We start from the raw sequence: 14990 nt of genomic DNA, 5'->3' as shown, positions 1-14990 counted from the left end.
TCTAGAAGTGATCCCTGTTTTCCGAAACACGAACACTACGAAAGATCAGCAACGCAATGTAGACTGCTTTTGTTAGCAATCCTCATGGTGTAGTGGTATTATGATTGTACTGTATGTCCCTAATCAAAACTCAGTCCGACTAAAATGAATATCTGTCTCTCATGAAGAGCTGCTGAGTCTTGTTCATTCAATTTAGGCAGTGCTACTTTCTTTCTTTCCTTCTGGTTTTGAATCACTGAAGGTTTCACTAAAAATGTTGCCACTCCAGACCAGCCTTGCAGGAACAGTGGCTTTCGGTGTACTTTCAGCCACAAAAAACAAATTGCTCTCTCTGTCGGGTCTGTTAAGGGTGGACATTTGAACAGATAATTCCGTCCGAGTGGGACCATGTTTGGACGGAGGCGTCTGGACGGTGGGGTGCTCAAATAATTGGCCTCCATGAAAGTCCTTTCAAGTGTTATTTTTAGAAAAGGAAATCAAGATGGCTTTGTCTGGTGGGGATGTGTTAAGATCAGTGCGCAGGGGAGGGAGAGTTCTGGCTGCCATTTTCCATTTGTGCCCGAACGAAATGGGCTTTGCCTTCTGCCAAGGAATCAGATACTAGAAATCCATTTAGGGTATGGTCGTCTGTGTTCAAAAACATAATGGTATGTTGGTTTACGTGAGCACCGATTGCTGGGTAAATATTACTTGCTATCCAATCCGACCTGGCAGAGCCTTCAGCCTCAGCGTTGTGTTTGCAGTCAATCTATCAAACCTACAACCTTGTTTAATGGAGACATTTTTGTCTTGAATGTCATTTATCAAGAAATATCCTAAAAAACTCATTTTTGAGGGAATTTATGTGAATGTAGCATTTTTTTTCACCCCCAGATATAATCTACACAGCATTGTTTATGTGTGCTATATCTATGTCTGTGCACCTATGGAAGGAGGTCTATGGATGTGGCCAGAGACTGCCATGTCTTTCAATTTAAAACTACGGTTAGCACTCTCTGTTGCAATGAGCTTTGCCAATGAAACTAAACTCCCTGGCCGAAAAGCATAAGTGCACTTTGACAGAGTGTCTGGTGGGGGATGCTTGGCTTGGGACTGCCACCTCCTGTGATCTACTGTCGGTCAGGGGCAGTCACTCAAATGTGCAAAGTCACCACAACGCGCATAAGAAAGAATTTATGTGTGAGTTTATCCATATCACTGCACGAACTCAACCTCATAAATAAAAGGAGCTGGCAGATTTATAAACTAATAGTGGTACGGTAAATACCTTACACCTGCTAATACTCTTAGTGGGGGGAAAACAGACTTACTGCATCAGAATGCTAGCAGTTTTGGAAACAAAGTCGTTATTGTTTGCAACGTAAATAGGTTTCTCAATCATAAATGACCTATTTATTGCACTGCTGGTCAATAGCAGCTTGAAGTTCTCTCTCTTTTTCTTTCTCTCTCTCTCTCTCTTTCTCTCTCTCTCTCTCTCTCTTTTCTTGTCTCACTTTCTGTCTCTCTCTGTATGTGTTTGTGTGTGTGTGCTAATGGGTATGTTTGTTTGTGCACGTGTGTACGTGCACCCATGCTCATGAACGCTCGCCCCCCCTGGCACATGAGAGCGTCCAGGTCCTTGTTTGTGTGCACGGGGGTTGCAAACACTGGGAGCCAAATAGTTTCCCGGCCGTTTCAGCCACAAAAGGTCTGAATCATCCAATTAATGAAGCTCAATCAATTTCAGTTGAGATTTCTGCATTGTTGAGCAGCTACTCTCTCCCGGCCACTCTGTTGCTAAATCAAAACAGTGGCTGTGAAAGACCCAGGTGCTGAGGGTCATCAGTTGACCAATAACAAATAGATGAAATCATATGACTCACAGACTTGTCCACTGTCCTCAGTACAGTAGCCGCAGGTAAATAACCGTGACAGATAAAGGACATAGGGAGGTTGGACTGATAAATGTTGGTCCTGCTTTTGTGGCTCTTGCTTAATGCGTGCGTGGGTGTCCAGGGTGTGAAAGGGTCTGGTGAAAAGTAAGTGTGTGTGTGTGTGTGTGTGTGTGTGTGTGTGTGTGTGTGTGTGTGTGTGTGTGTGTGTGTGAGCATTGGTGAGGTTGGTCTGGCGTAAAGTGAGCTGATGATGTCAGCCTTCACCCCACTCCACTCCATTCATCAGCACCATGAATAATGAAGCAGCCAGCAGGCTCTCTGCACCAAGCACACACACCACTGCCAAGTCTCTCTCCCTGCCCCTGTCTCGCTCTCTCCCTCTCTCTCTCTCTCTTTCTCTCTCTCTCCTGCTCTTCCACTCCCTCGCTTCCTTTCATCTTTGCCCCCCTCCCTCCCCCTATTCCCTCTCATTCTCATCTCCCTCTTTCTCTCTCTCTCTTCCCCCCATCCCCCCTCTGTTTTTTCCCTTTCGTTCTTGTCTGCTTCCCTCCCCTCCTCTCCACTGCAGCGCTCCTCTCCTCGTCTCTCATTTTGCATGCTCTCTTTTCCTACTATCTCTCGTTGTCTGTCCATCCACAGTAGATCTCTCTGTTTAGTACTCTCTCTCTCTCTTTCTCTCTCTCTCTCTCTCTCTCGCTCTCTCTCTGTCTCTCACTCGAACGCTCTCACACACAGTCTCCCTCACGCTCATTCTCTCTCTAGCTATCTCCCTCCCTCCCTCCCTCTCTCTCTCTGTCTCTGTGAGTGATAGAGCTGTATTGAGTAAGCAGTGAGAGGGAGAAGAGCAGTGCAGCAGAGGACCAGGCAGTGGCACAACCAGCCGCAGCAACACTGGGAGGAAAGAGAGATAGATAGTGAAACGAAAGAGAGGTAGAGAGAGAGAGAAAGAGAGCAGCAGCCGCAGCAGCAGCAGCATGGGGAATGCCGAGGACGAGAGCAGGAGGAAGCTGCCATAGCCACAGGGCTAAGTGTGTGTGTGTGTGTGTGTGTGAGAGAGAGAGAGCGAGAGCGTCCATCACTGCGCCGCGCTGCCGTTGCCTGCGTTGCGCTCGTCCTCCCGGAATGCCCTCCCTCTCCTCCTCTTCCTTCTCCTCCTCGCTTGTCCCTCCGTCCGTCCATGTTGTGAGAGGTGCAGAGCGCAACAGCGCTGAGCTTCATGGCTGCCAGGTTAGTGATGATGGCGACGCACCACCTTGCGTGTGTGTGTGTGGGTACAATTGTATGGGTCTGGGTGTGTATGTGTATGATTGTATGGGTCTGTGTTTTCTATGTTGGAGTGGGTGTGTGTGTGTGGGAGTGGATGTGGATAGGTGTGGGTGTGTGTGTGTGTGTGTGCATCTCTCTGTCTGTGAATGAAGGCTTATGTAACATGGCTGACAGTGGAGCAGCATGTCTGTGGTGGGTAGATGGTTGATCAAGACTGTAGCAGACTGTAGCTATACTCCACGGGCCCACCTCTTGTCCCTTTCCTCGCAGCAGAGACAAGAAAGCTCTCCTTGCCTGCAGTACTTACACTCGTTTTATACTAGCCATCTTTGTTTTTACCTCATTCATCTCTCTCTCTCTCTCTCTCTCCCACACACTCTCTTATTTGCCCAATGCTGCTTGGGAAGAGGGAATATGGAGACTTGGAAACTGGAGATGGGTTCTACTGATGTGGAGATAGATAATGATATGCCACTATGTGTATGTACTCATGACAGATGGATTGAGTGCATATGTTCATTGAGTGCATATGTTCACAAGTGTGTGTGTGTGTGTGTGTGTGTGTGTGTGTGTGTGTGTGTGTGTGTGTGTGTGTGTGTGTGTGTGTGTGTGTGACTGTTTTCGTCTCAACCAGATGCAAGGAGTCTTGGTGTGTGTGGATGTGAGGGGGCTAGACATGTGACAGGAGCAGATCTCTAAAATCAGTGCCACTGTGAGTGTGTGTGTGTGTCTGTCTGTAAATGGATGGGCATATTTGTGTGAGTGTATGGATTAGAGGGTGGCGGAGGTTGTGTTTAATATCAGAAAAGCATTTACCCAATCATCCCTACCCTGCCATTGTCAGAAGTGATTATTCGTTGGTTTGTGTGTGTTGGTATGTGTCCCTACAAGTGTGTGTGTGTGTGTGTGGACCTGTGCTCCTGCCTGTGTGTGTGTGTGTGTGTGTGTGTGTGTGTGTGTGTGTGTGTGTGTGTATGTGTGTGTGTCGGTGTGTGTGTTTGTGTGTGTGTGCGTGTGTGTGTGTCGTGTGTGTGTGTGTGTGTGTGTGTGTGTGTGTGTGAGTGTGTGTGTGTGTGTGTGTGTGTGTGTGTGTGTGTGTGTGTGTGTGTGTACCTGTGTTCCTGTGTGTGCCCTTCTCTACTCTGTGAGTTTCAGTAAACACACAGCTCTCTGGTGTCCTGGCGTGGCGCTGTGTGGGGAAGTGGCTTGCCAGATGGAGATTATTCAGTGGCAGCCAACGCTGTCATGAAGACAGAGGCTTCCGGAAAAGCCTGAGATCTTCAGCCACTGGCAATTGGAGCACGATTGCCTACTTGGACAGGTCACAATTAGGGTGCAACAAAAGTTTTACAGATCTGAACTCTCCTACCTCTGTGCTGATGGGAGTGTGTCGGTTATGCTCGTAATTCTTTACAGCTTGGAATATTACGCTGTTACAGTGTTTCACAGAGGTACAGTCACCCTGCTTTTTGGTGTCTGTGAGAGTCTATCTGTGTAATGTCAAGTGAGTTCTGATGAGCTTATAATCAATCCGGGATTTTGAGTTATACAAAATCAGTCACAAATAATGCAGAAATTCCACCACTTTGCCTTTTTTTGCGGGAACATTGCAGTAATATGAGAAAAATTGTAACAAACAAATGCAATTGCGAGAAATCCTTGAATTTACATGAATTTGTGAAAACGCAAGATTTTAAAATCCAGGAGGGACAGTTATAATCAGCAAATCTTCCACATGATATCATAGCATATCCAGTCAATATATTGAGGTTTTTATCCATTTTTCCCGTTTTCACATCTGCTGAAACAAAAATGTAAAAAAGTATGTAATTATGAAGATTAACTGTAGCCATTTGTAGATGACTGCACACTCTAGCATACTAGCATGCTAATATAATACTAACATGCTTTTTATTGCCCTCATTTACTCTGAATCAACTAGCATCCTTGTTAGCGCTGTTTGATTCCCATTATGTGGCATACTTCCCTGCTAGCCGACTGACAGCATGGGGCACTGTCAGTGGAAATCTTACTGGCGGGGGGGAGGGGGGTATATTTAGCTCAGTATACTGAATATTTTACACCACTCTCTATTGTTGCTATGTGCATATAGCGTTCGTTTATGGGGGAGAAGAGGCTGTTTTTTGAAAGTCAGTTCCTGGTAGTTTCTGCATTGTAGGATGGTGTTCACACACACAGACACACAAACACACAGACACACTCTCAGCTATTTCCTGTGTCAGGTGATGTCATACCCACTGATAATTGCATTGGAGAAAGGGCAAAGGGGAATAACTCATACAAGACCAAACCATAATGTGCACACATAATTACATCGTAACTCTTTGCTCAGGTGTTATTGTGAATTAAATCGTGAAGTGAATTAAGTGGTGAAGATGAGTTGCATACAATGGCAAAATCTCCCCCAGAGATGTCAGTCTGTCAGTGTAGTATAAGTGAATTAGTCATGCGAGCAGCTCACTCATGCTTCTACATGGGAGAACTAAACCATGCTTCCTTTTATCTAATATCAGAATATTTTTCTCTCTTTCTCTCTCTCACTCTCTCTCTCTCCCTTACTCTCACTCTCGGTCTGTCTCTCTCTCTTTCTTTCTCACTCTCTGTCTGTTTCACCTTCCCCCTCTCACTCTGTATTCCTGTATTCCACAAGCGTACCTCTTCCTCTAAACAAAACACAGACACACAAAAACAAAATCCACACCCCCCTGCCCAAAATCGTGGGTATCAGTTGCCATGGTAATGTGGGTGGCACTCAGGCTGGTTATGTTGTGGCAGGCTGAGAGGCTGGGTGCCTGTCTCACTCGATGCGTCCAAGATTGGGAGGGCTGGGAATGTTGAAAGGCCTGTAAGAACTCAGCTTCTTCAGTCTGTTTAATATTCATTCTGCCTCTTTAATTTGTGCAGCTAGCCGGTATGATCTTTTGCTTATGCACTTGGAGGAGAGAACCTTTCCCTCTGCCCTTCTCTCACTCGCTCTCTTTTTTCTTCTGCGTCTCTCTCTCTCTGTTTGTTTCTCTCTTTCCCTCTCTTCCCTTCTTTGCCTCTCTCAGTCGGGCATGTTCAGAGTTCAGTCTGTTTCTGTTATCTTCCTCCCAGTACCAATACCTCATAATGAGCCTCTGGCCAGTGTCGCATGTGGAGCCTTACAAACTGTGTGTGTGTGTTTGTTGGGGTGGGTGTGTTTGTCTGTGTCTCTGTGGGAAGGTGCTCTTGTGTGTACGTGCATGCATGAGTGTGTGTATGTGTGAGAGTATGTGTTGGTGTTGGGCGTGTACCTGCATGGCGTATGTGTGTGTGAGTTTCAGGCCTGTGTCCTAGTCTCTCTGGTGTCCTCTGAGATCAACCTGAGAATGGCAGGTGAGGCCACTCGCTATTCAGCCTGTGTGTGACATGAAAAATTATTTAAACCTCGGAGACTGCTTGAATATGAATCAAAGGTCTTCTGCCAAGCCTATAAACTGTGTGGACATGTGTGAGGGTGTGTGTTTGTGTGTGTGTCTGTGTGAGTGATTCTGTATGGGTGTGTGTGTGTGTGTGTGTGTGTCTGTGTGAGTGATTCTGTTTTTGTGTGTGTGTGTGTGTGTGTGTGTGTGTGTGTGTGTGTACATGAGTGTGTGTGTGAATGCACTCTCTGCTCCACTAGTCGCTTTCCAGACAGTGATTTTGCTGGCGGAATACCAATGTGCTCTACATCTTCCGGCTCCCCAATCTAGCATGCATGACGCTCTCTGTTTCCTTCTCGTTTTTACCTCTCTGCTGGACACTAACGTGATGTTTGCACTCTACCTCCCTCTTCTTTTTTGGTTTGGCCCGCTTATGGGTCAGTCTCATAATACTTGGTCATTCAGAAACAACTACAAAAGATATTTTGCATTCATTTGATGATGGCAATGTGACGTTATTGCACCAAGACCAAGCAGCTGTATTTGAATGTTTGGTAAGAGTTTATATTACAGTGGTATTATTACATTATAATTATCTCAGTAAGTAAAATGTGATGAACTAATCAATCAGTAATGTCCATATAATTGTGTAGTTATATAAGTTTGACTGAATGTTACAGTAATGTTAAAGTGGACCTATGTCTATCTAGTTTGCCCGGTCTTATGCATCTCTATTCATTTTGTAGCTTCATAAATATGAATAAATAATAATCATACAAACTAGAAAACGGTCCGCTTTACCTTCAGGGATTATTTGGACAGAAGGGCACCATGTTCGCCCATTGTATGCAAAGGCTTTTAGGATAATTGCATTCTTTTGCCTGCTACACATAATTTATGTAGATCCACTCCATTGCTTGTGGCATCCCAAGCTTAGAACTCTGCCATTGCTCGTCATTGTGTGTCAGGGCAAACAAACATGTCCTCTTCCATGTCCTGACCAATTCGCTCATCCTTATGCAATGCAGTGCTGAGTCACCACACCCTGGGCTCGCTAACCATCTCAGCCACACTAACCAGAAAGCTAATATAGTAGCTAGTGTGTCTTTGTGAGGACCCAAATACAAAGGTTTGTTAGAAGAAAGCTTTATCAGGCTTGTATTAGCATTAGCAGCTAACACAGCTTTATCAGGCTTGTATTAGCATTAGCAGCTAACACAGCTTTATCAGGCTTGTATTAGCATTAGCAGCTAACACACAGCTCAATCAGACTTGCGTTAGCATTATCATCGTAAACCATCATACAAAAGCAAGCAGAAATTAGTTGGCAGGGTAAGAGAGCTTCTCATCATTACCATGCCTCCCAGTTACATATCCGCATTCTCTGCCCCGGGGGCGTCATAAGCTTATGATGAATAATTGGCTTAAGGCAGCCCTCTGGGGAGCGCCGTGAAAACCTGCCATCCTGTTGGGGTCCAGGCAGAAGGTCTGTAAGCCCTCCTCTCCCTGTTCGCTGGATGAAAAGCAAACCTTCCTCTTAAGCCCTGGTGGCTTCTTACTATTGACCTGCTATCTGGCTCAGTCAATGAAACCGCTGGCTGTGTCAATGACTGCCGGACGGCTAATGGCGTATCTGTCTACAGACTCTCATGACCTTGCAGGGGGTAGTGGTGTTGTGAGAGGCACTGTGAAGGGTTATATCCCTCCTCGTCTTCCCTGCGTGAGCAGAGGCCAGATCCTGAATCTGCAGCATTGCTCTTTGGTGTGACTGTTCAGCACAAACTAATTTAAATGTCCTATGAGCCATATTTGTTTCCTTTCTGCCCCCAAACCTCAGCATATTTATTTAGCTAAGCACTCAAGGATGCAGTCAAATCATGCACATTCACAGGTAACGCATTTTTCCTGGTGCTGAAGTACTGTCTGCTCACAGTTAATAAGAATTCTATTCAAAATCATTCTCTGTGAAATATAAGGTACTTCATATAAATATTTGGCATATTTCGTTCCATCAGCTCCTTCCAGCAGGTTCCATGGTTCTACACTGGAACTTGTAAGGGTTCTAAGAGGAGACTTTAAGGATTCTTCAATGGGCACAAGGCAACACTTGTTAAGTGTGTGTAGAACCTACACAGGGTAGGATGGGGGCGTGCACCTGAGACTTGTCCATCTGGGGGCAGTAGTCACTAATGACTGCGGTTTACCTTAAACCGGGTGCAGAAGAGGCGATGTAACTTTAGAGTGGCACAGTGATGCCCGTCGAGAGGGAGTTGATTGGCTACACATGATGTAAGTGCTTGTGTAATGGTGGATAATGTGACCAGGTCAGACCTGCGCAAAAAGGCACCGTAAGGGATCATTTACGGACTTTGTTCTCCAGAGACCTGGTCAATATGAGCAGTTAGGTTAGTAAGGTCTGGAGGGCTGGACGGTCTGTGTGTGTCTGCATCAGTGAGCGTGTGTTCCTTTTATTATTTGGGCATCTGGTTTGTGTGTGTGTGTGTGTGTGTGTGTGTGTGTGTGTGTGTGTGTGTGTGTGTGTGTGTGTGTGTGTGTCCCACACGTCAGAGGACACTCCAGATCACTCGATAGTGCACGTCTACTCTACACCATGCAGTAGTCTCCTGTCTCCTGTGACTACCACACTGCACTGCGTCTCTCAGAGCCCATATTTAATACAGCTGAGTATAGGACAGTTTAGAGGGGGAAACAGAGAAGGAGGCAATTACTTGCTTTCAAAGGACCCAGGAAATAAATATTCAGAATAATGCAGAAAAATAAAAAATGTGGGTAAATGAGAGTGGGAAGAGTGTGTGTGTGCGTGTGTTTCTGTGTGTGCGTGTGTGTGTGCGTGCGTGCATGTGTGCGTTTTGTGTTATCCGTCACTGACTACAGTATGGAAAGTGTGGTTATCCCACACATCTGCTGTAGTTTAAGTGTTTACATCCACAGAGGGAATAAACAGCCGCTCCCCCCTGTGCATTATTCTGTGTGTGTGTGTGTGTGTGTGTGTGTGTGTGTGTGTGTGTGTGTGTGTGTGTGTGTGTGTGTGTGTGTGTGTGTGTGTGTGTGTGTGTGTGTGTGTGTGTGTGTGTGTAGATGTACGTTTCTGTGTGTGTCTGTGCATGGAAGTGTGTGTTTGACAGTCCGTGGCACAGTAATCAGTGTCTCTCCGTGGCTCCTGCAGAAGTGCAGTGTATTATTGGGTAGTGGGGGTAATTCCTCAAGCCTATTTGCAGTGACATAATGGGATTACCCACTGCTGTCATGTAAACATGGGGCGTGGCCGCGTCCTCAGGTAGACATTTTCCAGGCTTGTGGGGCAAGTCCACATTATGCTCTAAGACGCCGCGCTCTCTCTCGCTTAGGTAACATGTTCACCATCCTGCGTCTATTCCTTCGCAAACTCAACATGGAGCTTCCATAGTTTTCCCAAACATGTGAGCTTGAATCTCGAGGGACTCCGGTTTTAGATCGAAAATCGCTCGCATCCGTTTGTCCGCATGAGCTTGATCAAGTCCCCGCGTCCCGTCCGACGACCGGCCATGGACCCAGAGTTTAGCGAGCGGCGGCGGCGCAGGAGGCGCTTGAGCGGGGGGATGCTGATGAGTGATCTGCTGGTGCTGCAGTCGATGGGGGATCACCACCCTGCACAGCCCTCCGCTCCCCACACCTTTATGGCTTGGGACCTGCTCTTTCGCCAGTCTAGTATGACGCACCTGTATTCGTAAGTACCAGATTAGAGACAGAGGCTGAAGGTCCCAGCAGGAGCCATGCCATTAGGTTATTTTGGGGGGTGTACATGTGTGTCAGCAGTTTAACTGTTTGTTGTGGTCTTTTAGACTGACGTTGATACTTTTGAGACTGACGTTGATGGGTAAATGGATGATCTGATTGTTTGGCAAGAGGGGGATTTTTTTTTGCATTGAATTGAGTCTTGTTCAGTCCAGTGAACTAGATGGCACTTACAGTTGAAATGGAACACAGCTTTATAAAAGTCCTTCCAGCATGTATTAGAATTTCTATAACAGTGGTGTTTTATGTGGGTGAGGGAAATAGCACATTGTTTGCATGACTCCACATATTTGTCTGGGAGTCACTGGATGACATAGATCATTTTGTGATAAGCCCCAAATGATTGCTCCATGCAGTGGTTCGTGCAGTTACCATGGTTTCTGTGTGAATGCCATCGACCCTGAGCTGTAGCTTTGCTGTTTGATTTTCCAGCCCAGGGTGGAAGGAGTTTTAGCCGCCATTTTGACGGATGCCAGTCTGTTATGGATCTGATACGAATGATGAAGTAGGCCACAGGTGTGTTCTTATTGTGATGGCGAACATAAGGAAACAGAGAACATATTACCACATATCAGTGTCACATTGAGATGATCCAAAAGATGCAAAGATGAAAGCCCTCTCTAATAAGCCCTCTGAGGTTTTCATTTGATCTCGTGTCTATTTGAGAGGGCCATCTTATCAGTAGGCACACTGTTCATTAATAAGCCATCTTTCTTTCCTCTCTCCCTTTCTTACCTTCTCATCTGTGTCAATCTCTCTCTCTCTCTCTCTCTCTCTCTCTCTCTCTATCTCTCTCTCTCTCACTCTCTCTCGCTCTCTCTCCAGCACTGCCAGTAACTCGAACCGGAGCACGCCCGCCTGCTCGCCCGACCTGCGCAAACGCTCCCGCTCGCCGACGCCCCAGGGCCTGGAGGTGGACGCCGCCATGGTGGAGAAGGGTACCGACCAGTCCTCGGACAAGTCTCCGTCCACCCCGGAGCAGCTGGTGCAGCGCACCTGCTCTGTGCAGACGGCACGCAGCAGTGGCAAGAACTCCAAGGTGAGCCCCCGCCAAGCTGACGCCGACCCCCACCAATCGTTCCACTGCCCCGTGTGATGCTAAACCTCAGTTTCTTCTCCCACCCCCGTTACTTCTCCCACCATACCTCACCCTACCCCCAATCCACTCGCTGCCTGATACCCTCTCCTTCCCTCCTACCTCATCCTGTCAGAGTGCCAACCATGCCACAGCTGGCCTGCCCCCATTTCTAGTCATCCTATTTGAGTATGTAGTTGTTTGGGAGAACTCACTCAGACGAGCCCAGGAGGTCAGGTCAGATTGAGCCCAACAGGTTTATAGAACGCTGACGTGGAGCATACTGTGAAATGAATGCTTGAGATATAAGGAAGTATGCTCACACCACTGTACTCATGAATTAGCTTTGTAACATGTTAAATATGATCATATACGTCAGTATTAGCCATGGAGACTTCTTAGACTGGTTAGTGCATTTCTAGGCTAGGCTAGGCTACTACAAGGCTAGAATTTTGGAACTTCCCAGCGTAGTAAAATATTTCCTTATTAGACATGTACACTTTTCCAGCTATGTAGGGCATTGCTCTCAAACGCTGAAAGGTGCAGTGGTACTCTCGTAGCCCTCTCAGACTGTAACTCACATTAAGTGTGGATAGTCTTGCCAGCGCTCAGTTCGATTTTTATAGTGACCCTCATGCCACCACACTCCATCCTCAAAGACACACCCAGGCCTTGCGGAGCCAAGAAATCCTCATCAATGGCACACTCGATTAGGTGAGCCCTGAGTGTGTCTGTGGTCAGGTAGAGGGTAGCCACCAGCGGTCGACAGCTTAATTTAGCCAGTGAGATAAGCTCAGCCCCAACACTACCCTAAGTGATGACTTTGTGAACTGAAAACAGATAAATAACAAAACAGAAATAAATACTGATTAACATACCTTAAATCTTTGGCCCCTTCAGATGAGACAACCCACTGATCAAGAATCATTGTCTGTTTGACAATTAGATAGCAATGCAGGCCCCAGATATTTCATTAAATGAAACATTCTGTGTATATATGTATATGTATGTGTGTCTCTGTGTGTGTTTATGTTCGTGTGTGTGTCCATGGATACATGTGTGTGTGTGTGTGTGTGTGTGTGTGTGTGTTGGTGTGTGTGTGTGTGTGTGTGTGTGTCTGTCTGTCTGTCTGTCTGTATTAGTGTGCATCTGTGTATGTTTGTGTTTGTGGTCCCCCATGTAAATCAATGTAGTGTTTCCCCTGTAGACTCAAGGTTGCTCTCCAGGGCCTTAGAATTGAGGTCAAGAGCTACTAATGAGGTTTCACCCATCTGGGCAGAGAGACAGGAGGCAGAACAATAGGCCAATCACTGCAGCTGAAGCCCATGAGCTTTCGGTGCTCCAGAAACATGGCTGTCATGAACTGAGTTAACTAAATCTGTTTCGTAAGAACAACACGCGTACTCTGTCTTTCTTTCTTTCTTTCTTATTCTCCTTCTCTCTGTCTCCTCCATGCCATTTCTCTTCCCTTAAACTTTCCCTTTGAAATGCTTGTCCATCACCTGTCGCTTTGTGGTCATTGTCTCTCTCTCTCTTTCTCTATCTCTCTCTTTCTCTCTCTCTCTTTCTGCTAGTGCCTCTACTGTGGCACACAGTGCTTTCGCTGATGTCATGTTGAAAATGTCTCTTTATCTGAAACTGACGTTTGGTTTTGTTCTTTTTAGCTGTTTCTTGTTTCTTGGCATTTTATGTTTTATTCTTGTTTTTTTGTTTTTGTTTTTTTCTTTGTTCTTCTCCTGATGCATGCTAGTCTCACAAGCGACTTTCCAAAGTAAGCATTTCTCTTTTCTGTTTCTTCACGCACAGCACTCGCCCACTCCCCCCTCCCCTCCCTCCGTGACTTTTGTCTTGTGAGCTGTTACGTGACTCGTCCCTCTGCTCTGTGCCCTTTGCCACCCCTGACCTTTGACCTTGAAGCCCAGCATCCATTTTGTTGACGCCTCTTTTGTGCCCTTGCACTGCCTGTTCCCTGATCCTAATCATCTCTACACAAACACAAACACAACCACATGGCCGATAGACACAGAGTGTGTATAGATTAAAATCAATACACACTCACATAAGCATATACACAGAGATACACAAAACCTTCATAAGCAAATACACACAGACACCCAAAACCTTTAATGTGCATATGTGTTTATCTCTGTGCTTGCTTTTTGAACTGTATGTCACACTGGGTCTGCCTCTTCCCTCTAGTCTGTGTGCCTGTTGCCCCTCAGTCCTGCAGCCTGGAAACTAGCCTTCTCCTGTGTCCTAGATTCCAAGTGAGCGACAGCAGGGCCACGCGCTGTCGTCCACAGCCCTCCAAGAGCTGTGTCAGTGGCACCCATGCTAGCAAAGGTGACACTGATAAAGCCCAGTTTCCATGGTCCAGGCCTCTGTGTAGCTACCAGAAAAACAAAATCATAATGATGTGTGCCGCAGGGCCCCTTGTCCACATGAACCTGACACACGTGTTGGACGCAGAGCTGAGGCGGAGCTGAGCGGAGAGTGTGAAGTCAGCCTGCCCGTCACTCTGCTCCCCCCAGCCTGCACGGCCCCGTGGCGTTAGCAGGTGTGCCAGCGGGGGCCAGGGGAGCTTTAGCGGAGGGATTAGCGAGGCTAGTGGGCGGGACACGCGGCGAGGGTGAGGCCAGGGCGGAGCAGCCTGCCGGGGCCTCGGTTTACGCGGCGAGGTGCGGGCATGACATCACCGTACTGCCCTGCTGCCCGAGAGCCCTGCTGCCAAGTACTCCTCAGGAGGATGCACAGGATGTACAGGGAACATGGGGGCACAAGGAGCTCATTCACTGCACACTGTGTGTCCTCCTTCCGTGTCCCTTCTTCGCTTCTTCCCTCTCTCTCTTTCTTCCTGGTTCTTTCACCCTCCCTTTTGCATTTTCTTTTTTTCACATTCTATCGCTCTTGTGCTCCTTTTTCCCCTCCTGCCTCTTCTTTTTCCCTTCATTTGCGTCAGCCATCTCCTTTCACCCATCTCCTTTGCGGCAGATGGATACGGTTCATCAATCTTGACCCACCACTTTAACTTTGGCACACAGTTGTGATGCAGTGCAGAGGGTGCCTGGATGTGGTCGCTCACTCCTGCACTGGCTTCATTGCTGACTTCCCGCTCTCTCTTGATGCCTTCCCAACCTATTTGAACCTGGGCACAGACATCTGCACAGACATGAACACTAAATGATACACACATGCACACACACACACACACACACACCTACACACACACACATACACATGCATACATGCGCACACACACATACACACAGACATACATATCCAATCACTCAAGAATACACACACACCATCCATACACCTCCAGGCACATCCATACACACGTGTGCACACGCACACACACACACACACACACCCAAATCGCCAACCTTGAGAAAGGCAGGATCACAATAGAACTACTCACCAGTCATCTGCTGAAGCTGTTCAATGTCCATCAACTCATCTGTCTTCTTCCTGTGTTGTGTCCACTGTGGCTTTGTGTCTGATTTGCCTTTTAACACTCCATTATCTTTTAATTTGCTTTCCAGTATGACAGGCTAAACCTGATCAAAGTAAGCATTT

At 46.8% G+C, this 14990-nt stretch overlaps 1 protein-coding gene across 1 annotated transcript in view; it reads left to right on the top strand.

Annotated features, from left to right (window-relative positions):
* gramd1bb (GRAM domain containing 1Bb) overlaps positions 1 to 14990 on the top strand; it is a gene marked incomplete at its 5' end in the record, with an annotated part of 69253 nt that overhangs the window by 35716 nt on the left and 18547 nt on the right. Inside the window, 3 exons of the mRNA XM_080844832.1 lie at positions 11165 to 11378; positions 13165 to 13185; positions 14957 to 14980. Coding sequence (XP_080700958.1) covers positions 11165 to 11378; positions 13165 to 13185; positions 14957 to 14980 — 259 coding nt within the window. The remainder of the gene's footprint in view (positions 1 to 11164; positions 11379 to 13164; positions 13186 to 14956; positions 14981 to 14990) is intronic.

The sequence above is a fragment of the Sprattus sprattus genome (genome assembly GCF_963457725.1).
Source record: "Sprattus sprattus genome assembly, chromosome: 9".
In the NCBI taxonomy this organism is placed as follows: domain Eukaryota; kingdom Metazoa; phylum Chordata; class Actinopteri; order Clupeiformes; family Clupeidae; genus Sprattus; species Sprattus sprattus.
Note: the sequence above shows the minus strand (reverse complement) of the source record. Positions and strands in the feature narration are given on the sequence as shown.